Source organism: Scleropages formosus, chromosome 8 (assembly GCF_900964775.1).
Source record: "Scleropages formosus chromosome 8, fSclFor1.1, whole genome shotgun sequence".
NCBI lineage: Eukaryota > Metazoa > Chordata > Actinopteri > Osteoglossiformes > Osteoglossidae > Scleropages > Scleropages formosus.
Window position 1 is genome coordinate 6,307,490 of NC_041813.1, and position 24,804 is coordinate 6,332,293.

General features: G+C 42.7%; 1 protein-coding gene across 2 annotated transcripts; it reads right to left on the reverse strand.

Moving 5' to 3' along the window:
- Positions 1 to 128: 128 nt before the first annotated feature.
- On the reverse strand, positions 129 to 23,719 carry ubr2 (ubiquitin protein ligase E3 component n-recognin 2). 2 transcript variants are annotated; one of them, XM_029254221.1, is made up of 47 exons: positions 23,601 to 23,719; positions 19,655 to 19,914; positions 18,843 to 18,921; positions 17,739 to 17,849; positions 17,141 to 17,271; positions 16,859 to 16,997; positions 16,630 to 16,692; positions 16,400 to 16,520; positions 16,142 to 16,249; positions 15,841 to 15,929; positions 15,080 to 15,178; positions 14,494 to 14,657; positions 14,225 to 14,324; positions 14,014 to 14,142; positions 13,596 to 13,779; positions 12,723 to 12,784; positions 12,467 to 12,577; positions 12,249 to 12,314; positions 12,031 to 12,153; positions 11,768 to 11,831; positions 11,385 to 11,509; positions 11,046 to 11,098; positions 10,849 to 10,951; positions 10,690 to 10,738; positions 10,286 to 10,440; positions 10,086 to 10,188; positions 9,711 to 9,820; positions 9,077 to 9,157; positions 8,794 to 8,975; positions 8,314 to 8,513; positions 8,052 to 8,145; positions 7,628 to 7,786; positions 7,327 to 7,418; positions 7,095 to 7,173; positions 6,779 to 6,927; positions 6,526 to 6,581; positions 6,268 to 6,364; positions 5,033 to 5,100; positions 4,690 to 4,825; positions 4,463 to 4,559; positions 3,988 to 4,118; positions 3,767 to 3,875; positions 3,598 to 3,654; positions 3,403 to 3,480; positions 3,103 to 3,273; positions 2,893 to 2,994; positions 129 to 1,939 (listed from the first exon to the last, which is right to left on the reverse strand). In XM_029254221.1, the coding sequence occupies exons 1-47, from the start codon at positions 23,682 to 23,684 to the stop codon at positions 1,798 to 1,800; spliced, it is 5,265 nt and encodes a 1,754-aa protein (XP_029110054.1). In that variant the 5' UTR covers positions 23,685 to 23,719; the 3' UTR covers positions 129 to 1,797. The 2 variants fall into 2 exon arrangements, with proteins under 2 accessions (XP_029110054.1, XP_018580611.2); XM_018725095.2 differs by lacking the exon at positions 15,080 to 15,178 and adding an exon at positions 15,245 to 15,343.
- Positions 23,720 to 24,804: the final 1,085 nt, after the last annotated feature.

A 24,804-nucleotide genomic window follows, 5' to 3' on the forward strand; every position in this document is an offset into this window, starting at 1 on the left:
AGCGATCCCGCCAACAGCACCGGGGTGACTGAGGTCACTCACATAACCTGATCAAGCACGACTGGGACGGCACGGCCTAAAAAAAGACAGAAAACAAACAAAAAAAAAAAACGCATTCCTTTTTCTGCACTGCTTTTATTTCTGTTTTACAATATAGTACAATGTACCCATTTATACAAGAATTCACATATTAACAAGTCTGCCCATGACATATAACAACATTTCCTTGATATTGGAAGTTTGTCACAGTATGGAGTGGGCAGTTGGGGAGAAGACTGCAAAGGCTAGTGGGAAAGTCAAGGGGGGGGGCGAGATTTGTAGGGGGATCAAGAGAAAGGAGGAAAAACTGGAGGAGGCCAGGAGAGGAAGTACCTGAGTGTAGCACACACACATCCTGCTACACCAAGGAGTTTATTTAGACCCATACAGCATGTATTTATCGCTATGGGATTGTTTCCAGTCATGCTGCTGCCTGATTCTTGGTACTTGAATTCCTGGATGGTCTATGGACAATTATGTCGTCTGATCATGAAATTCACGTTGTGTAAAGCAATAAGAGTCAATGCGAAACAAAATCACCACCAAAAAACTATCAGTCGGCATATTGCTCTCACTGGGAAGGTGTTCTGCACTCGGGAAGAAGCTGTTCATATTTGATTTCACAATGAATTTCGTGCTGAAGACCCCTACTTAGTGAATTATATTTGCACAAAAGTCTGAAAACATTCAGAAATGTACACGCAAACTTTCAGCCAAGTAAACAGCTACTCAGAAGTTGCCAATCAACACAAAACATTTAAAGTAACAGGGGGTGATGATGCAGTTTTTGAAATTATTCTACTTCAAGCTGTACCTGGTTCAAGTCATTTTGTGACTAAGTGGCAGTCAAGGACTTTCTACACATGAGCGCACAGTTCCAAACCTTGTAACAGCGTGACTATGGCGCCTGTAGGGAGGCCATGGTACTGTGGCACCTCTCACATCATTCAAACACACGCACTAAAATAAAACAAGTGAGCAACCAAGTGCACATCCTCATTCAGAAGACTGAGAAGCCATGTCTGTCATGTGCATTCACACCTATAATGAAAACACACACGCACACTTAATACATGAGCTGTTGCGGGTTTCCAGACTTCTGTCTTAAATTGTATATAGTTAATGTTTTGCGTTCTGAGCTCCTTTAAAATAAATACGCATTTTAATATTGCAACTCATTTCTCTCTTGGCAGGCTGCATACACACACATGCTGACCAAAAGCGGGCATCATTATGGTCAGATCAACGTTCTTAATAGAGGGGATAGTTACCTTTAAACCAGACTTCTGCACAAAGAGAAAAAAAAAAAAAACAACATAAAAACAGCAAGTATTGTTTCATTTAAAGCAAACTGAAGTAAATAACTCATGACGTAAGCCACCTAACTTCAAATAATTAAATTATATAGGAATAAACAAATGAAATACCATTCATACAGAAATGTTACTGTTGGTATTTGTGTAGCATCTGAACCAGTCTCTTGCAGCTGAACGCATGGCCAAACACTTCATATATTAAATTTCAAGAAAGGGGAAAGCCATTTTGCCAGAAAGAACAGCAAAATAAAAAAGGAAATTTACATGCATTCTCCTTTCAGATGTGGAAGGGAAGGGCATAGGGGTGGGCCCAGCTTGCCATAGCAACCTCTGTCTTTACAACCTACCCAGAAAGTGGGCTTGTGCAGCCAAAATCCAGTCTGAACGGGTGTGTGACACCTGCTGAGTGAGGCTCGTGTGCACTGAACAACACTGTATGGTGTCACAAATGTTGCCAGTCAATGCCCACCAGGGTCTGGTTGGCTTCCTGCGCATGACCAATCTCCTCTGTGATACCATGCTGACGCCACAACTTCTGGATTTTTCTGTACCGCTCCCTGCACAGGTGCAGTGGGTTACCCCGTCTGAGAAAGAGGAGCAAAAATGTGTGAAATGTTGCACTACAGGCTTCATAACTTCATAATCTTGTGACCATAGACTGGCTCCTCAACTTAGAAACAAAACGTACGGGAAGTCCATTCTTAACTCGCTTGCTTTTAAAACCAAAATCCTTTTCACAACTGAGTCACAACCGAAGTTTAATACTGATGTCCGTCAATTTATAGCCTAGGTTCCGTAAACGTTTTTGGAGCCAAAATATATATTCCATTCATTCGACAGAGGTTCTTCTCCAAAGCAACACAAAACACAGAATAAACCCAGTGCATTTTGTGACTGAGCACTTTAAATGGAGACACGACCTTCAAACCACAGCTTGACAACCATTCATGTTGCTGCAAATGACACAAGCAGCTGCCTATAGAACTGAGTCTAAAAGGAAACACAAAGGAAATCATGACAGAGATGCGAAATTAAAGAGCTGTTGCGAAATCACGAGAAGTCAGTTCAAAAGAGATGCATTTTGAGACCCTTCTTAAACGCTATATAAACGTAAGAATGCTTAAAATTTTTAACTACTAACTACACTACAGTTGAAACTAATTGCAATTAAAATTACTCAAATGCCGTCTTTCCACAAACTTCAATTTTTGACCAATGTATTTCTTAAATATGTACAACTTCTCTCCTCTCCTTGATCACAAACACCAGAAACGATAGGCACTGAAGTGACTTGAACCAAGGCACTTCAATTACGTGAGTGTGACAGCAAGTGGAAACAGGTTTTGTTCCGCAACAGAGTTTTTTTTTTTTTTTTTTTTTAAGAAAATAGGCAAGTGAAGAAAAAACACTTAAAAATAATCTGCGGGAAAAAAGTGTTGCTGAAAATTTCTAACAAAACACAACTGAAGTTTATTTATAAAGCTATGGTAATTATGATGTATTTAGGTGAACCTTTACACGTCACACATCCACTCACCTAAGGCCCTGGTCTGTCTCACCATAGTCATCGAGATAGGGTGGAGCATAGAAACAGCCCTTTGTCTTACCAGCCAGGAACAACACCTGGCTCTCTCGGACCCTAGACATCAGGGATGGTGGCAGTGAGTCAAAACTGGAGATATAACATTATGTACTACATGTAGCAGCTTGGTAGGAGCAAAGTCAAAATTGTGATGGAGAAGGCTACCTGAGGAAGATCCCAACACCGGACCCACAGGTGAAAGTGTGGGCTGTGCAAGCCCCGACATCCTCGCCATCCAGCTCTGCCTGGCAGCAGTAACTCTGGGAGCACAGCATGGTGCCACACACTAGGCACAGTGTGGGGGCACGGGATTTATCCCCACCCGATTTTGGGCACCTGAGGAAAAGGCCAGAATTTTCACTAACTGTCCCATCCCACAATTAGGCAACAGATGCTGATTCTCAACTAGCAAACCAGCACCACCAACAGATGTTAAACTGCACCAGTACGATGTAGAACACTCACGTAAAGCTAGAGGCCTGATTGATGAGAGCGCTGTAGTCATCCGGAAGGTCAATCAGTCGATTAGACTCCCGGGGGAAGCTGAGATTGGGGAACGAAAAACTCAGTCAATACAAAGCACAACAACTTGCCGTTTCACACCACTCTGTAGTCTAGAGCAGCTACATGTCTACGAGGGTCTGAAAGGGCAGAACTGACCTCACAAGTGGACCACTTCCATGGAGACATTCTCGTACACCTGGATGAGAGCACCACCTACAAGAGAGGAGGAGATATGAACAAGGTTTCAATCAAGCACATCCAATCAGCCATGCTGCGCTTACGCAGGGGGTATGGGCTGGTGCTAAGGAGTAGATATGCATAGTACCCTTGACAAAGGGGGCCCATGAGATCTTGATAACTGCTGTACAGCTGCAGCAGGTTGGATGGCAGACCAAGGTATGCACATAAATGCTCCCAATGACCAGGTCCCTGGGCTGCGGAGTTTTAGAGAGAAGGGGAACTGAGAAGGATATGAAACTCTGTATTCTTTATGGAAGTGTTCACTAAGGCTCAGTGTGTATGAAAGGTATGCTGTGCTACTCTTACCATGCAGCTCAGGAGGGGCAGGCACCCCATTCAGGTGGTGGAAGAACAAAGCTGCACTCCTCAGGTATGGTAGCACACCTGCCTTAACACAGCGCCACAGGTGCCAGCCAGAGGTGACTTCATACAGGTCACTGTAAACACAAAGTCACTACTTTTTGCTGTACTAGTATAGAGAAACCCACACGCGGCTGTGGAAGGGTGTCACACAGACTTTCACACAGTTTTCACACTTTATTCAGTCAGATCAGGTCATCAGAACCTCTCTCTTTATAAAAGCACGTGCTGAAGCTGAAATTTAACTGATAATCACCTGTTATCCTTGTACTAACATGAAAAAAATGACTTAACATTGGGACCAGCATAATGACTACAGGGAAAACACAGCCAGGGTGGACAGAACACTGAGCACTGGAACTTCTTAGCACTGCCATATATGATGTTCCCTCAGTCATCAAGGAACTCCGGGTTCTCCTACCTGACAAGATGTCTCCTAAGGAGGCCATAGAGGAGGCAGACAGCTGCCTCCTCCTCACTGCTCCCCGCTCCAGTCTCCTGGTCCATTGTTGTCTCGGCTGTGAGCGCATACTTAGGTTAAAATACTTCCTGAGACATTCAGCAGCTTAGTGTTTGGATATGGGTTAACAACAGTAAAAACCTCTAACAAAAGCAGGGGGGGGGGGGGGGGGTGTCACATGTTCTTACCTGGTATGGAGGTGAGAAGGACCTGGACCACATGTGCCAGAGTGACCACCTGGAGGAAGTGTTGCTGGGCACTATCAACATTGAGTCCGGAGGAGTCCTGGCAGTGTACCGATGAGTAGGACAGTACCAGACTCACCTGTGTACCAAGGGACAGCAAGAGAAAAGGGGTTGGTTCAGAGATGCAGGACAAGGATGGAGACACTCATTCCAGGAAAAGCAATGAAAGTGTCGAATGCAAGTGGGTTACTGAGATAGGGTTGTATATAAAGCCTTCTGAATGCCCACAGCCTCAAACCTGGTAGTCAGAAATGGGTATGCAGGTCAGGTTTAGAGGAGGACTCACCAGCAGGTGGAACATATCCACATCCAAGATGCTAGGGTGGCTCTCCCCTTGCGGGTCTGGAACTAGTGCTGCAGAAACACAATCCCCCAGCACACCAGAGTAAACCTGTGCATTGAACAGCTGCACCACATAAAAACGCGACATCACTGTTTAACTGCAGGAAAAAGCTAAGGTCACAGGTAGTGCAGAAAGATCTGATGTAGCTCAGTGTGATGTAGTGAGATGACACATGATGAGGAAGTGCAAATATAGGTTTACCATAGTGCCCTGACATAAATGGAGAAGAATCACAAACTATTTAAGAAGTAAACCTGAACGCTATAGTCATACTCTGCGCAAAAAGCTATTTGAAATACTTCAAAACATTACATTACTGAAAAAAGATTACTTTTTTTTTTTTTTTTTTAAAAAAAACCTTTAACAAAACTGCTATGAGATTTCCGCGACACTCATTTCTTCATTCGTCTTTCTGAATAGTGAGAACGGAGACAGTTTTCCTTATGTTCTAAAGGTAAGCTATAGTATTTTCACCAATCTAAGACAAAATAAATTCAATTACCTATATTTATTAAAATGACAAGTCACACATACCACATTTCTAAACAGTTGTACAACACTAGAAAATATTTCTGCTCAAATTAAATCTCAGATTCTAAGATCTGACTAATACTTGATTTGAATATAGTACACTGCCATCCTTAATGCTGTGATGGACATTATTTGTCCACAGATGCTAGACTGATTACCTGTGATCTCTCCAAGACAGACTATTAATGGTGAATTATGTCAGCTTCAGCTGTGTTATTTTCTGTCTGCAACACCCTGTACTTTATTTTACACTCATGAAGGTAATAAAAGGAAAATTTCTGAGTAAAAGGTTTCTCACCATCTTTCCATGTGGTAAAGGAAATATGTCCTGATCATTCAGCCATGAAAAAAAAAACCTGTTTTCTACCGTTACTGTGATCATGTGGTATCAGTACTAACTTCAGAATTTTTCAATATTCTGTGCGTTTATTTTTCAACATTTTCATATTCAGATGGTGTAGAGAACCACCTGTTCTGTATATAAGTGTACAGGAAAACTGGAGTTAATTTTTACTGTTAAGATTGTTATGTAATGGTCAATTAAGAGTCAATTCAAAAGGATCAAACATACATGTCACATTTTCAAATGGGATGATTCAGTCTAGTTTAAACTATCATTCTGGGGGTTTATGAACTACAGGGCCTACCTGCTAATAGTCTAATGAAGTGGTTCTGCACCGAGGGGAGCGATGATGTGGTCCAACAAGCAGAGCTAAACCTTATCAGTGACTGCAAACAATCATCCTGAAAAAAGGAAACGGCACAAGGTGGATTAGGGTCCCAAAACCAGGAAAGGACCATCACTTGCACCGTCTTATTAGACATAGGCTTTTCGTCTTTGCTCCCATTCTGCCTCCAGAGAGGGCAATCCTACTCGGCCTCACACATTGTCACTAGTCTGTTACCTGTCTGCAAGGTAAGCTGCCAAATAAAGGTTTTTCCTCATCCACCAGCAGTCGCTCTGGAACATGCAAAGAGTACATTTAATAGATGTCACTATACATAATCTAATACAATCAGTAAAATCACAATAAAAATGCACTGCTTACACCTTTACACTGCCTACAAAGGAGTAAAAGAATGAAGAAACTTAAATGGTCTATATTAGTAAGCAACAGTGGTCTGGGGGCAGAACAAGTGCTGTTGGATAAGGCTCACCGATGGACTGGATAGTGTAGGCACAGCTGGTCCAGCACATGATGGGCACCCGAGGATCCTGCTCATTGGGGTGAACTTTAAGGCCAATTTTGTATGTTGCTGTCCCAAACGTGGTCAGCATCTCCTTTATGCTGCTGGAGTAAGGGTCCCTGGGGAAACAAAGACTTGTAATTTCCAGGAAGAATCATCAGCTGAAGAACACCAAGAGCAGTAATCAGACCAGCTATACTGGAGCCAGAGTCTGAAATGGACCAAGGTCACTAATAAAACCAACCAGTGTCACAAAATGAGCTTTGAGTATCTCAGTGGGTCTTACTTTGGAACATAGTTGGGTTTGAAGCCATCTGGAGGAGGAGACTCGTCCGTTCTGTCAGCTTCATCTACAGCTCCAGCATCTACAATTACCCACAACCATCAGTACTCCACAATTGAAGACAAATAGAACATCTTGTACATAGACATACAAATATCTCAGATTCAGTTCCAGGGCCTCTGTAACAAGGCAAGTAACACCTTATTTGGGTAAGTAACAGGAAATTCAGACTCACCAACAGGTTTGAGCTTCTTATGAGCTGAGTGCAATGCCTTCACTTGCTGACCTATTACCCCCAGCCACTGCCCAAGACCAGGATGGTCACTGCTAGTAAGACAGAAAAAATTTCATATAAAAAATGTCAGCTGAACTGCAAATTAACATCCTTATCCAAAAGTGCCCATTTAAGATAACAGAAGTATAATTTTTATAACAAGAAAGCCTGCTGTTTTCCACACAGTTATTGTATTTTCTGTGGGTTTATGGAAAATTACATTGCAAGGTCTGATGACTGCAGGACAGTTGCTGTGTGATACCTCTTTGAGCCCCTTGTGAGCGGCAGGAGGGGGATGACTGTGTTGCTGAGACACTCGCACAGTGGACACAGGAACTCGCCATTCTCCACATCATAGCTGGTATGAACACGGAGACGCTGCTGTCGTCTCTGTTCCTTGGCCTGCACTGCCTCAAAGTACCTAGAGGACCACAACACATCAGCAGGGCTGTTAGAGATACTGGTGGAATGGGTGAGAGATCCTCATAAGGTCACTGTAGTCCACTCACTGCTAGGCTCCTCTGTGTACCACGTCAGAACTCATTTTCTACCTAGAAAACCACATGCTACACCAGTGCCTGCTCCTCTTGTTTTCTAGCTCTGAAGTCTAGAATCCTTTCCTCTGTGTTCTCATGTTTCATTTGTCCCTACAGTTACAGCTATGTAGTGCCATCCACACCGCTCACCTCTGCCAGCAGTGGGAGTGCATGATGTGGCCACAGCTCCCTGTATGGGTGCCAAAGGAGAGGTCTGGGTGCATAAAGAGAGGGTCGTAGCGCTCTGTAACAGGAAGCGTGACAAGCACGATTAACACATAAACGGGAAGGACACTCGGGCAGGAATGAGGCCATAATCACAAGGCCACACAGCTCCATGCTACAGAATAGCATCTACAAGAGAGAAACAGAAGGTTGAGGGTTCTGAAACAGATTAACAGTGGATGCCTACCTGGGTTGGGTGAAGGCCTCCGGCGGTTCTTCGACATGACGGTGGAGCGTTGTACGAAGGCAGCCAGCACCATGGCACGCCCATCCTCCCGGACCTCTTGCTCCTCCTGGCACAGGATGCAAGTCACAACAAGCCGCTTTTCGCTTGGCCGGCTCCGCCGGGGTCCCACACATACCGACGCAGTGTCCGGGGATGTAGGGCTTTGAAGAACAACAAATATCCACAAGCAAAAAAAATGGATAAAAATTTCTAACATTGCAACATATGCAGCAAAAGGCAAACAATATTAACCAAAAATAGTACCGCTTAATCTTAGCTTTCAAATAAACACCATTTCCTGAAACAACACCAGTTTCCCTACAGTCACAGGAAATGGCCAGATTAACGCTGAACAGAGAGCCATGTGCTAGTTTTCAATGCAAAGCTTTTTCTGCCAAAAAGAGTACTAGTAGTGAGGTCCGCTGCACAAGAACTAACTACCTGTGCTCTAGTGAAGCAGAGGTAGAAGCCTCCAGCTCCTCCAGGCTTTGCTGGAATAGTTCCTTGTTTTCATTGATGAAGTGGCGTTGCATCTCAGACATTTGGGCCATGATCTTTTCCCGCCTCAGCCGTGCCATCTCTGCCTTGCGCTTGCGCTCTGCCTTGTCCTTGTCCCGCACTGTCTGCAGTCACAACACCAGCTCTTTTTATAGTTGAAAGCCCACACAGTGACTACATTGGCTGTCATGCTGCAGACCACTGATTCAGCGCCATCAGCACATACCTCCTCTTGGCTCTGGCCGACAGCGTCCGTCTCTGGGGCGGTAGTGGTACGCTCCCGCATTGTCTTAATAGCAGCCACTGTCTACAGGGGGACACAAAACACAAACGCTGCTGAAGTCTCAGAAAATCACTGTCTATTTTTGTCACTTCACATTCTTCAAATTTATTAACCTGAAAACCTCCTCTTAAACACAGTATTGTTGTTACTGCTTTAGGACAAAAAATGAAAATCCAGAAATAATAATAATATTACTTAAACCAACCTGTTGCTTGCAAACTTCAAATTTTTCCCTACATATACCCATATCCATTTGTCCACATATTCAATTATCAAAATTACTACCCAACCCTGTGATATCCAGACACCTGGACACTAAGTTATGCCAGATTTTAAGTCTTTAAGTGCCCCAAATCCCATATGGAAAAGTTTTAAATTGCATACAATAAGCCTCTGCATTCAAATAGAGGATCTGCATGTGTCAGGTAGCAGGTAGCTAAATGCCATTGGGGGGGGAGGAGGGGGGGAGAGAAAAAAAAAAAAAAAAAAAAAAAAAAAAAAAAAAAGGATATATTCTGCCTCCTGGTGTCCGCAGGATGCACTGCACTTTGCTTCAAGAACGAAGTATTTGTCATACCTTCAGGATCCAGCGTATCATGTCTTTGTGCACCTCCAGGTGGGGGGCATTCTGCAAGGTCTCTAGGAGGGCAAGGATGCTGGGGGTGTTGCTGGGGGCCTCTCCAGGCCCTGGAGGAAAGGAGGCAGTCTTGACTAAAGTCACAATACCTCCAATTGCAGAAATCACTCAAAAAGCCTCATCCTTACACTACAGTCCCAAAAACAGAATGACATTATTTATGCAGCACAACTGAGTCTGTGCACAGCAGCATGGGATAGAGAGTTTAATGTGGTGTAGGAGAGTATGTTTAAGGGTGAGGAAGACTTGGTAAAGCTACTTCAATTTTGCCCATCACTGGCATAGCCAACGAACAAATGGATATCTGGGACTCACGAGAGATTTTGAGGGTGAAGTTGAATCCAACATCATTTTCCTCAATGCTATTCTCCAGCTGCTGCTGCTCCTCCAGAAGAGCCATCCCTATGAGGTGTAGAACCTGTTCATTCACAGAAAAAAATAAGGTAAGAGATGCGAAAATGCTGTCTCACCCTAATGTCTGTGCACACGCGGGTGCACACAACACACTAACTCACCCTTTGCAGCATGGATTCAGACCAGTGACCCCCGCTGGGTTCCACAGCCCACTGCAGCACAGTTCCGAGCATGGCAAGCAGTACATCGCACTGCAGCAAGTTAACCAGGCTGGCAAAGAGCGGGCACAAGGGCGGCAATACCGGGGGTGGCAGAGCTGCAACCAGCACGAAGAGGGCAGCAACACAATAAGATACACTAGATAATTTCACCTGGATTAGTCTTGCAGTGCCAATAGACTCAGGAACTATACATCATACAACAGAATCCACACAATTGTCAATAAGTGTTAACGTGTAACTTTTCTGATAATCATCACCCCCAGAATGGATACACCACCACACAGTTCTAATTTTTCCACTTTATGAGCAGGTGTGACAAATATTCACCAAGCATGTTTCTATACCTGAATCTTCTCCATTCTGTCTCTTAAGCTTTCTCTGGGCTTCTTCAGCCTATACAAAACATAAAGGGAGAAATATCAGGGAAAAAGTTTCAATCCAAGAAATTAAAACACTGAATAGGAGGCCAGGAGAAAGCTTGTAATAAGGAGGCACAAACTCACCTTTGACTGATCAGCACGGGAGTAGTGATGGAAGTAAAGATTAAATTGCTTGGCGCACTCTGGACGCAGCTCATATAGGCCTCTGCCTGTTACTCCTGGCTTCCTGTAATAACAGAGGTCAAACATCTTCAGAAGAGACAAACGGAGGAAGGGGTTAATCCAGGAAAACAGTCTGAAGCAATACAGCCTAAACCTACTTGAATGAGGCAACAGAGTCGATGACCCTCTCCATCCCAGTCTCCTTGTTTTCCTGTAGAAACATCAGAGTCAATGAGAAAGCTGACAGTGGTGATTCTGAAGTCATTTAGGTTCACCACAAAGGTACAGATGAACTGCAAAAGGTCAAAATGAGGGACTCATTCATAGACTATAGCAGAATTAATTAGGGGACAGTGATAATTCATTTCCCTTCTTCACAGCTTTTCAAGTACTTTTCATGTTGGTGGACATCAGATTTAACTATGATAAAGGATGCAAATGCATAAGGGCATTGAGACAACTTGTGATAAAATCCACTTAGTAGCTGGTCAACTCACATTTTCAGGCAGTGCCTTCACCAGTTCACTGTGGGCCATGGGACGGATACATAGCTGGTGGATAATCTCACGCTTGATCTCGTCACAGCTCTGGACCATTCCGATGCCCGGAGCGAAACGTTCACCTTAAAAACAAATGAACACACAGACTGACTTTGTATACATGCACGCACATTTGTTTTTCTATAACTGTGAGGACTCCAGAATTTTAACTAATAAAATCAACAACTGCTATAACACCAACCCAAAAAAATAAAATAAGGAAAAACCAGGAGCATGAGTCTTTTTTATAATTAATTATGGCAAGTTTGGCTGCAAGATTAGGAAAACAAATACACAGGCGAAAATGTGGAAGGGAGGAGAAACAACACATAGACACTTACCCACAACCATCATTATTAAGTGCAGCATCTCCTCAATCAGTGTGTTGTTCTGTTGAATGATATCCTGACAGTGAAATTGAGAGGAGTCTGGTTACAAAGCTAGATAGCCTTATGAAGATGTTGCAACAAACATACAGATAATCCAGCAGAGTTACTACTTCATGTGTACCAAACAGCCTTTGCAGTATAATGGAAATACACACTAAGGCTATAGGAAGTTAGACATGTGGAGATATAGGAAATAGATATCAATATTTGGGCACCTTGTTAGCGTTCTCCCGATTGTATCTCTTCCGATAATCAGCGGAGCTGAAGATGTGATAGAGCTCAAAGCGGCTAAGGACAATCATCAGGAAGTGGTTGGGGTCCATCATAGAAGCACCAGCCTGGGGTACAAACATATTGTGGTGCCGATGAGCAGGTGAACGTATCTGTAGTTGCTTGCAGAAGAGGACATGGCCAATGGCTGTGAGAAACGCACCTGCAGCATGATGAGGTCCTTGTCGAACATTTCTACCCTGCACTTCACATTGTGGTAGTAATAAATCTGGAGGTGCACAAACGAGACAACAGTTGAGGGTGCATTTTTTGAGCAAGTGGAAATTAAATGTCCTGTTAATATAACATTCCCTATATAATATTAAAGCGTGTAGCACCAAGAAAACACTCAAGACCTTGACACGTCATCAACACTCCTACCTGATTAACCAGTGAGAAGCCATTTCTCCTCCACATCCCAGCATGCACCTGAGCACAGAGTACAAGGCAGCGCAGGGGGTGTTCGATCAGCATGGGGGGGCTGAGCTCACTCTGTGGAGGAGAGGAGGGGTAAAGTCAAGAATCTGAAGATTCAGTAAGAAAAAGAAAGATCAACACAGAAGCAGATAAACTATACCGGGCAAAGGTTTTGTAATAGAGGTGGTGGCCTTTAATGACAGGCAATTTGTTTACTTACCAGAGGTAACTGTTCAGGAAATCTGTATGCTACCTCCGTCTTACTGAGGAGAACATGCAAACCTGAAGAAAGAAGATTCAACATCTACTTAACTCTCAGACCAACAAGTCTTTGCTGGGGTGTAACATGGCTTTCAAGCAGTTTTGATTCAGGGCTCAGGCCTGTGTAAATGTCATGGCGAAATACAGGCCCTGAGGTTCAATTAGGGTATAATTAGTTTTACAGCTGCATAAGAATGCAGATATCCAACACAGCATGTTACATTTATTCATTTAGCAGATGCTTTTGTCCAAAGTGACATACATCTCAGCAAAAATACAATTTATGCATTAAGAGAAAGAGACATGGCTACAGACATGTGACTCTCAAGTAAACCTAGTTTGTTACCTTCTACCTGCTGCACTGATGTTCCTCGTTCAAGTAGGTGCATAAAGTTATGTTGGCCAGTCAAGAGACACCACACCATGAGGTGTGATGACAGCAAATCCCACACCAGTTCACTAATCCACCCTTCCCTCAGCCATTCTGGCTATTGTAATATTTTGGTACCCCTAAGACATTTTAAAAAAATTCTCTTTAGCCTGCACCAACTATGCAAGTCTTGATGTGACCTTCTACTTTCATCCACTACCTGGATGTACATGAACCTTGACACTGGTTTTAAAGTGCACTGGATCAGTAACTTTACATTATACAATTAAAACACTGAAGGCCCTACATGGGGCTATGTTGTAACCATTAACAGGAGAAATCAACTGAAAATTGAAAGAGTGCTTTTGTTTTGATATGACTTCCGTTACATGGATTCAGTTCTGAACACACATCCCACCCACCCCCAAATACAAATGGTGTGAAGCTGGATCTGTGGCGCACCTGCAAGCAGGCGAGATACCGGCAGGTGAATGCTGACTTTCTCCTGGGAGACACAGTATCGGATGGTGTCCACCGAGTGCCCACTCATGCTCAGTGTGATGGGCTGCTCGCCATCAGTGAACCCGCCATGACAATGGGTCAGAGCGGCCAAAGAGAACTTGTAGGCCTCAACCAGCACCTTCTCCTTAATAGAAATATACAAACACATACATGTATGCATTATAAAGGCAGGTATACTGACGGCACGAAAGTATACGGGGGTGCAGATGGATCAATCTCTTTACTGGGAGTACTGCTTTGAGAGCAGAATAAAGGATTAGGATAATGTCAAATGTGGGTTCAGCAGAATAAAAGTTCCCAGATATAAGAAAGTTTGAGTTCACAGATTAGTGTGTGGGAATTGGGGTCCATAACTCACATCAGAGGCACACCACTCTTGCATCATGGAGATGATGTGTGTTAGCTTCATCTGTAATGTGAAAGCTGCCTCCCACTCTGGCTCCATTTCAATGTGCTGACCCACTTGGCGCACCACTGGGTCCATGCCCTTTGGGGAAGAAAAGGCTATCAGACGTTTCATTACTGGAGAGAACCCTTCCTCTCCAAAGTGCACCAAATTACTGAGTTACCTGCATACACTTCAGCAACTCCAAGAAGGCACTGAACCCCTCCAGGAACTTCTCCCTGAGTTTGTCGCTCCACTCTGTGGGCCGGCTGATTAGCACATACCTGTTGACACACACCTTAGCACATCAGTGTTCAGTCACTTCTTCCAGCCCATTGTTCATGTATTCATTCTCACCTCCAGCTTCAATAAAACCCTATAACTAAGCACACCTACTCATTTAGAGCTGATAGTAGTGAATGGGTCCCTTCTAACACACAAATACACACTTACTTGAGGTCTCCAATGAGGCTCTGGACACGGCGGAACTTGAAGGCCTGTTGCGCGGTATAGCGTTCAAACTGGAAGCGGCCCCTTTGGTCACGGTGGCGCAGGTGGTCCACAAACGTTCGAATGATGGTGGTCATCAAGTTCTCCTCCATGATCAGCATACGAGCCTGAAAAAGAAATGGGCATTAGGGCAGATGGTCACTTTCACACTGGAGTTTGAGACCAAATGTCCTCCATTTGCTGCATTTCATTCAATGGTCCTTTTATCAAAAATTCTGAACTCATACACCCTAAAACTGCTTTGTAGACTACTGCAAGAGGAAAATTATTCACACTGGTGCATCTGTATCGCTAATGAATACAGATGCACATCCAGCAAAGAGTTGGTGTAATGCAAATTAAAGAAATATATCTAGATGGCCCTGCTGACCTAAAACAAAATGCACAGACACCGTGTGTGAATATAAAGATACTATTTAACTGCAAGAGTTTAGTGGTAAAGATCTCCATCAATGCTGAAGGTTACCAGTTCTCACTCTACAACTACTTGCTTGCAATATGCATCCCGCTCCCACATCCAAACACTCACCAAGGAAGGCACTGTGAACATTTGCACTGAGAGGTCCGTGACCGAGAACTCTCTGTCGTGGTCGTCTTTCACATAGTCGCTCTGCAAGCGCTCATAATTCTAATGGAGGGAGGAGGCAGAAGAACAAGGCTGTGTGTGTGTGTTGGTGGGGGGCTGCGTACTCACCACAGTAGGGACGGTGAAGAGCTGGACAGACAGAGAGGTCACTGATACTACACGCTCATGATCGTCCTCCATAAAATCTGTCTGAAGGCGCCGGTAATTCTAAACAACAAGGGGGGAGGGATGATTCGCCTCCAGCTCAGCGGTAAACTGTTGCCCTACCAGTTCACTGCAACTATCCGGCGCCCATCTTGCTATAAGCGCTGTCATGAGAGGCTGCTCAGAGGGAGTCTAAGTAGGAACTTTGCAGGATTTATAGGAGGGCATCTCAAACATTATTGAGAACACTGAGGTTGAATGTTCATATGAACTCAAATGTTCTAAAGGCAGCTATCTACAAGGCCAAGAATAAGACAGTAAGAGGACCTGGATCATCCTTAGGAGTCCCAAACCTGTTAAATTCCTTCTAAACTGCAATCACATTCTAAATGTTTGAACAAATTCAGTGGCAAATAAGAGCAGCAGCAGTGTGGCTTTACATTCCTGAAACCAGAGATTAACAAGTTTTCTTGCTAATTCAAACAAGTTCAAAACAACAATTCTTTACATGCAGAAACACACATAAAGCCACAGTACCACAAACTGTTGTGAGAACTGACTTTTGCAAACTGGATGGCAAACAGCTTCTTGTACTTCAGATCCATGAGAAGGCTGCTCATTAGGAGCTGATGGTAGACATTCCTTGCACCTGTAGAAAAACCAGGTTTTTTTTTTTTATATTGATGTGCAAATGTATGTCATCAAAATCCAGTTATTCCATTTGAACCCTACTGTTTGAAAGCTGAAACAGAATTATATTCCAGTGTCACAGAATGGGAAGTGCTGCTTCATCCAACAATACAGACTGCATCTCTGTGTTGTGTTTTGAGAAGGAAATGAGGGTACATGTCTCAGAGTCACCTTTCCACATCTTGGAGTCACAAAGCATGAGGGTGTCCACCAGGGAGGAGTTCTCGCCTTCTAAGGTTTTCTCCAATCCCACCTGGCACAGAATTCTCCTCAAGGCATCTACCAGGATATGCGAAAGACAAGACTTTACACTGCATGTGCGAAGAGGCAAGGCAGTAGTCAAAGTCAACCCAAAACCACAACGTAAAAATTTTAGGCAGCTTGTGGAAGTGGACAGCGAGAGAAAGGGGTGGACTGAAAAAGACTGACCTGAGTACCCAATGACGTGGCTCAGCCAGCCAAGAGCTTTGAGGGCAAAGCACTGGTGGGCAACTACTGAGGAGTGCATCACCTGCACACGCAGGGGCTTGGTCTGCCGACTGGTGTTCCTCTGCACAGTACACAAACACAGATCTTAACAAGTCGCAGTTTGGATGATTATGCCTTTCTGCTCAGGCTCAAACCACACAGTAATGAGCAGGTCACTTCCGCACACTCACCACAATGACTGACTTGGCTTGCTCACAGAACTGAAAGTCGCCATAGCGAACAGACTTGCGACCCTGGAAATTGCATTCATACAACGAGAATCCATAAAAATCAAGTTTGGATGCTGTTTTGCTCACATTTATATACTGGGTCTGCTGCATTTCGAGAAACAGTGACTAAAGAGAAAAGATGCCGATTGCCATGTGACCCAAAGTAAAGGCCAACTACACGACTACCTACATCTCTGTCCACGGTTGTGGCAAAGCTGACAGCCTCTTTCTGGGTGCAGTTGACAGCCTTCTGAAGGGTATAGATCACTTGTTCGTAGGTGTGGACCTCGTCGTTAAACAGCATGCAGTAGTATGTGTCCCCTCGTTCCCTAGAACAGTACTCGATATCAAGAGCTAGTTCTCCACATTGTTATCAAGCTTATATTACTCATTGTACTATAACAACCTTGACATGCCATAAAGCTTTTAAGTGCAAGTTTTGACAAGAAACTTAGGGATACATGGTACATACAGTGGTTCCAGGCCAGAAGGGAGCTCATCCTCCTTTTCCCAGGTGAGCATATCTACAGAGTACTTGAGCACAATAGAGAAGATGCTGCGGGTGCGAGCGATCATGTCACTTGAAAGATGAGCCAGAGGGTCCTGCATACCAGCATGAAAGAATAAGACTCCAGCAGCAGGCAATCAAAAAAAGTGGTCTCAAATGCTAATAATAAAACTAGGGTTTATAATCCAGAAACAAAGTAAGATCTTGTATTACACCACCATAGAGAAGTCAATTAACTGACAACAGCCTCCAAAAAGAAAACCAATTTTTTATATTTCAAAATGGATAGCTTTCCTAGCTAACTTCTGAACAAACTCACATAATACTTTTGTTACAAGATGTCCAAAGTAAATTTTAATGACAACATTAATGGGGGGGGGGGGGGGGGTTATAGCTAATTTACAAGTAGTACTTTGTAGAGTTTCCGTAAACTAAAGCTTCAGGTGTGAAGAATTTTGAATCGTGACTCTTCGTTTTGAAAACCCAGTTCCCTATGAATAGATCCTGACCCCCCAGCATTTGAGAATGTCTTAACATTCAAAATCAGAACTCTCCCACTCACCTCCTGTGAGGTGTCACTGATGTTAGGCTCATGTTTCTGACAGTATGGACCCTTCTTCCAGGCCTCAGTGTCCCCACAGTCACAGAATCCCCCTCCTCCAGAGGTTGTCATCTGTAAACATAGGCACAGTGGTCAGACCAATGCCCCTCATAAACACATAAACCATTCAGTACAAATGAAAGCTCTTGACCACAATATTCAGGCACTAACTCTAAAAATTCAAACCGCCCTCATCTAAAAGTACTATTATTGTTATTTAACTGGACTTGGCCCAATGTGATTCAAAACATACAGTAATAACCTATTCAGAATTATTGATTATCCAACTACACAGCTGAGTATTTTTACAGGAGCAATTTTAAAGTCACTACTTTGATAAAGAGTACTATGGCAGGAACAGGGATTCACATCTGGGCCCTTCATTTTTCTAGGCAGCAACTGTAATCATTATGCTACCTACTGCTCCACCACAGAGTTGAAAGGGAGCAGAGCAATCAAATTTCACGGCTAAAAACTTCTAGCAGTTTAGAAGGTGATCAATGTTGTCCTTCAGTGGCACCAACCTTGCGCAACAACACAGAAATTAAACCTATGCTGTATAACAGTGTATCATACTTTGTGAAAACCAGACATATTAAGAGGTTCCCAACTGGAAAGGCACTCGAGATGGCTCTGGCATAGCACTAGAGTGACCTAATACAGTAAGGACAACCACCTGTGACAGCTGCTGCCCGGAACAGGATTACCCTGATCTAGCCCAGAGCTCCAACAACAGCAGCCAAGGACCCATATGCTATGCATTACCCCAAATGTACAGCAGCAGCATAGCCTGCAAGACAGGAAGACACCTGCACCCCAGGGAAGACTTCTACAAAGCATGGAGGATGTAGCCATTCTTCTCCTTTCATGCCAAATGTATTTTCCTTAAGCACAAATCTGCAGCACTAAAACCACAAGTGGACAAGGATTTGTAATCTGAGGGCTCTCAATTAAACTCCTCAAAGGAATTCTACTGTAAAATCCCTTAGCAAGCAGTATAAACTGGCAAAAGTATAAGGTGCAAATTGTGTCAGCTAAACATCTATTTAGTATGTTTCCTCCTACCCTGTAGCGGTGCTCTTTGTGTACACTGCCCAGGAAACACTGCATACAAAGCACACAGGTGGGGTCCGCAGCACATTCTCTAAAAGTAAAACAGAGAAACAAAGAGCTCATGAGAGCACAAGATTTGCAATCATGTAATGAAATGCACAGTCAAAAAATTCAGAAAAAATTCAGAGCAAAAACCCAAAGATACTTATTTTCATAGCAGATGTTTCATTGACCCTACATAAGATAATCCACTCTCACACTCCTTTTACTAACATAACCGTATTATACTAATATTGCATTACAGTACCACACTTGTGTTTAATGTGTGTCATGTACAATCACCTATCAACAAGCTAGAAAAGCAGTCCTTGGACCAAGGTTTTAATTCTTATTTTATATCCCCTCATTATCACTATCTCTGCATGTATTAGACATGGAACAACATGAAGGAGTTAAGGCAAATCAACTGACCCAGTTGCCATCACAATTCTCTGCTGTGCAGCAGCATGCTTTGCAACTTAGCCTTTTTGCCAGGATTCCTAGGAGCTGCTCCTAGTGACCCCATTCTATAATCCTTTACGTCAGGGTGTAGTTTGTAGCCGTAGAACCGCATGCCAGACTTGAGGCAGCTATGGGGCAGGGCCCAGATACAGGAACACACCGGCTGTGTAAGGACTCATTCCAAAGTCTCGCACACTTCCTTCTAAGAAGCTTATGGTGCGTTCTTTGCAAGGTGATCCAATAATTGATCTGACCTACACCATCGAAAAAAGATGGTTGGTGGGACAAAGGTAAAGAAATGTTGGGTGGGAACTCGGCCTTACCTGCAGGAGTAGGTGGGTTCGCCCACCTTGAAGACGTGGCCACAGAGTTGGGACGGCTGGTTACTCTGCTCCAGTTTGGCCAGGCCTGCGGATGGGTCCTCATCACATAAATACCACTCCAAGGGTGCCAGCAGAAGAAGTTGGGCCAGGAGCTCCTCATTCTGGGGGTTCAAGTTGGGCCCAAGGCAATAGATTTTGGGCACGTAGCATGCCAGGTGCTGGTACACTGTTCTATGGAAATCGGACGCATGACTCCATTTCTGTCAACACAGAGACAGGGAACTGGCTGACTAGGACAGCAGAAAAGGCATGAGGAATACAACTGTCCTCCCCTCCCATTCAGACTCAGCTCACATAACGCTTCCTCCATGTCTCATGGACAGCAAACCTGAGCGCTGTCATCAGACAACCAATCAAGATACAGTCATCCCTCAGCTAACAAGGTTAATTCATTATTGGGGATTGAATAAACATTCATTCTTATGCAAAAAAAAAAAAAAAAATCTACTGGTTCCTGGGGAAAAAAACATTACCTGAAATTGGACATAAAATATTTAAGCATGACAATGACAACATATTCCCAAATATTTGTAAAAATTATTGAACTCATCACTTATCCAAATTAGTAAAAATATGAATCGTACAGGACAGTGTTCATTTTTGGACTGTGTCATTTCAGGCCCAAACTACAATACAAACTATTCACAGTAGCTTAAGGGAACTCATTTTATAGAAGCTGTTTATATGATTAAAAAAAGTTAACATTTATAGGAATATATTATTTGTAAAAGTTAGCACTGAATGTGATATTTCGGTTGTGAGTTAGGCTTACCATAATTGATTGTGATTTCAGACAGAATTTGACAGGAAGTAGGAAGCATGTACAGTATTTAGTTTTGTTATGGAAGATGCATAATGTCCACCTGCTTTGCAGAGTGAAACACATAGTAGGCATTGAATAAAATAATTGTTGTGAATGGAAAATTTGGTAACTGGTAAAATAATCTCTTCTACTGAATAATGATGCCATTGCATGGAAAAAAATTATATATTTCCCAATGCCATTGTTGGTCTACAAGGGAAGGTTGTAAATAGTGCAAAATTCTCTTTTGATTAACATGGGTCAGCAGTAGCTTCCCGGGTTTCAGTTTCAACCACAACAAATGGAAATGCCCTTCATCAGAAGAGATCAAATTCAGCAGTGACTCCAGATGGTAGCTGGAAAATAGGAAGATTGGCAGACAGCTGGCTATGTACAAGAAAGCAATGAAGGTTATTCAAGACGTCATTTTTTTAGTTGTTGTGTTAAATTATAAAAATGAAACATGATAAGAATGGGTAAAATATTAATGCACAGTTTAAATACCCTAGACTATACGAGACATAATCAGGGCATAAACTATTAAAGCCTAGATCTATCATTTAATTTGAAAATGGTCATGCAGTTCTATGATAGATTATGTGTCACATAAAACAGCCAAAGGGCTTTCAGTGGGTCAATTCAAATCGTAAACACAAAGGCCAGAACACTGCACTTTTGGCCAAAATGTCTGTGCTAACTTTGGTTTCACCTATTTATCCAGATTAATTGATATTTATATCACAGGGAATACCACATTATACATTAACTTAACTGCATAAGTGGCCAGTGAGCTAATCATTGCTTTTTTGGGTCATCATTTAACAAATACAGTTAACTGGCTGTCATGTTGGTCTTACGTTCACTGCAGACACCAAGAAATTAGTGACAAAGGAAATACACATAGCGGGGTCATTTTATCTAACGATCAGCTAATCATGGGCTGCCATGTCACATCTTGAAGTCAGTAAAATGTCAGAGCTCCCAAAGGAAGGCATCCACTGGGAAATGTATATCTGAAGTGCGTCGATGCCTTGTTAGGGGGATGTCACCAGGTGAGACATTTAATCTAAGAACAAAAGTAGCGCTGCTTTCATGTCACAAAACTTCTGTCAGCTATCCAAATTTGGGCTCCTTGTTGACATATTGGTAAAATAAAAGTTTAAAAAAAAAAAAAAAGAAAAAAAAAAACAGAACTCACTGACTGGGATACACAAAGACCCTAACACATCCTGCTCAGTGACATTTCAAGCATTAAGAGTCCAGAGTAATCGCTACTGGCCCTGACTCTCCTATACAAAAGACGGACACACACTTCCATCCATCCGTCCATTGCCAAGAACCGCTTATCCTGAGCGGGGTTGCGGCGAGCTGGAGCCTAACCCGGCAACACATTTACATTTATTCACTTAGCAGATGCTTTTCTCCAAAGCAACTAACAATGGATACTATGTAGTGTTACTAGCCCACGCACCTTTTTCACCAGACACTACTTCAACGGATCACTCATCCATACATCAGTGAAACACACTCCCTCTGTGTCACTCACACACTATGGGGGGGACCTGAGAGCACAGGGCCGAAGGGGGAGGGGGGACACGCCAAGGACGGGACACCAGACGGACACACACTTACACACTATGTAAATGAAATTTAAAATGCCTTCTTTTTACAGCACATCCAGCATTCAGACTGATGCAAATAACACTCCACAAGAATAGATGACCAAGGCAAAAAAAAAAAAAGCCATCAAAACACAACACAATGAAAATTACTACAATACAGCACATTACATAAAACACACTTAAAGAGCAAATACAAAACTACATACCCTGGCAAGCTTTGTAGAGAAATCATTAAGAAGAAAAAAAAAAAAAAAAAAAAAAGACATCACACTTGACTGCACCACAACAAAAGCAAAGGAAGAGCTGGTAGCATAGTGGTTAGTTACAGCCTTTTGACCCAAAGGTTGCAGGTTCAATTCCCACCTCCAGCCATAGTACACTGGAGTAAGGTACTTACCATAAATTACTCCAGTAAAAATTACATAGCAAAATAAATGGGTAAAGAGTTGTAAGCTTTATGGTAACCGTAACATTCTGACTCGCTTTGGAGAAACGCATCAGCTAAATAAGTAAATATAAAAATAAACAAAAACCTGCAGACTAACCCTGGACAAACACCCAATGAATAACCTGGATTTGTCATGTCCTAGCAACTACTGAATAACCACAAACCCCACACACCAATACAGACAACAAAGTGTGTTTAAATAAATGCTCTCCTCAAACTCCACTGTATAACACACTAGCAGGTGTCTTTAATACACATGATGATTAGAAAATGGGTGTTGTCTCTCAGTCAGTTAGCTCATTTAAAATTAAAGTGTTATAATCCGGGAGATGAGCACAACTGCTTTCTCTCTCTCTCTCTCTCTCACACACACACAAAACATACACGACACACACCTTATAAGTCTGACAGACTGACGTGGGCTGAACAGAACATCTACGATCTAGGGCTCAATTTAAAAAAAAAAAAAACTCAGATTTGTCAGGCAGTCTTTATACGCAGGAAAAAGTGTTTGAAAATTATATTAACAACAGCCTATAATATATATATTTCAACGCTGGACTTGAGTAATTATTAATTGTGCGAGAACCATCATGTCTTACTGCACTACGTCGGCCGTTAGTGATGAAAAAGCGTCGTGTTTTTGTGCCTCTCGCTGCGGACAGAGTGAAAAAACACGGCTGAGTCGGACGCGCTAGTACTGCGGCCAGTTTTCCAGCTTTAACACTATAACAACAGCAAGATATTTCTACACGCCAAGTTAATCGTGTGGAGACTGACGAAAGTACAGGAGGAAGAGTATCGGCGGAGAAACGAGCTTGTTCGCAGGGGCTCCGTCTAACTCCTGACTCGCTCGTCCAACCACAGATCCAGCGCTGCGGGCCGCGATCACATCAACAGTCGGCCCGAGAAAAAAAGCCAATATTAATTGGCCACGGGCGCCCTTCAATCTCCCCCTCCGACTGTCACTGCACAACAGAGCCGGCTGTTTCGAAAGTGCCTGCTGTCGCCTACCGATGCCGTGTCCCTGGGCGAGAAATCCAGGAATTCGCTACACAGAGCGGACGGTACTTCGCGATCAGTCTCGGCCGCCGCCATCTTCGCCAGCTCGCGCAGACTGGGCGCCGGAACCGGAAGCGGAAATCAGCCGGTCCCGCAGCTCACGCGCAAGCGAACTTTCACAGCTGATTAACGCAAAACAAGCTGTTGCTTCCGAGTAAATAGATGTATGTGTTGCCAAAACAGGCGCTGTGTTACACATCTTGATGTACGGAACTTAACCAAAAAATGGTTCAATTGTAAATATTTCACATTCCAATAACATTAACAGTATTATATTTATATCTGACTTTGAAGTGGGCGTTATTGTTTGTACTATTTTATAAGCATTTTAAAATCAAAATGTGACCGTTATTGTGCAAAAACCACGGTCTTTTCCTGTCAACAGTTCTATACATTCCATTTTATTTTATTTGTTTTGAATCAATAATTATGTTTTCCACAAGGCTTGCCTTGTTCTAGAATTTGGACTTCTGTAGATTTTGACCCAGCAAGAACTGCCAATATGCTTGTTGTTGTTAAAAAAAAAAAAGAACAACAAAAGGAAGAGGCAAAAAGTGCTAAAAAATGACAGGAAAAATTTATGCTGGTATGTATTTTTAACGTTTTAACTTTTTTTTTTTTTTTTTTTTTTTAACAAGAAACGTGATTATCAGCAATAAATGTAACATAAAAACCTACAAATGGTATTTTAAAATAAATGCAGCATGGGTCACCTTAATAATTACAATGACTTAACGGTAATAAACCTAAACCAATACTAATATTGTGTTTCATATAATGTTAGTACAGTATACGGTAGATAGTATGGTTCAATACATAGAGACAATTATTACTGCAAAGATAAAACATCTAAATGTATATTTTTAAAAGTAATTTGTATACCACAAGGCTACAATATATTCTATATTTCAGTTACACTGTATTCTATACCTTCAGTGTATTCTATATTTAGAATACATTGTTTACATTACTGTTAATACATTTAACCATATAAACAACATGGACTTATAACAGATGCACTGAAAAATACAACATAAAAACCTCTGAGAAGATTAATACATCCTTAAAATGAATATGCTTTCCTTTGCAGCCACACAAAAGTTATCGTGTAGTTCATTATGAGTTGAAAGACTTCTGTCTGGAATCTGATGGTATG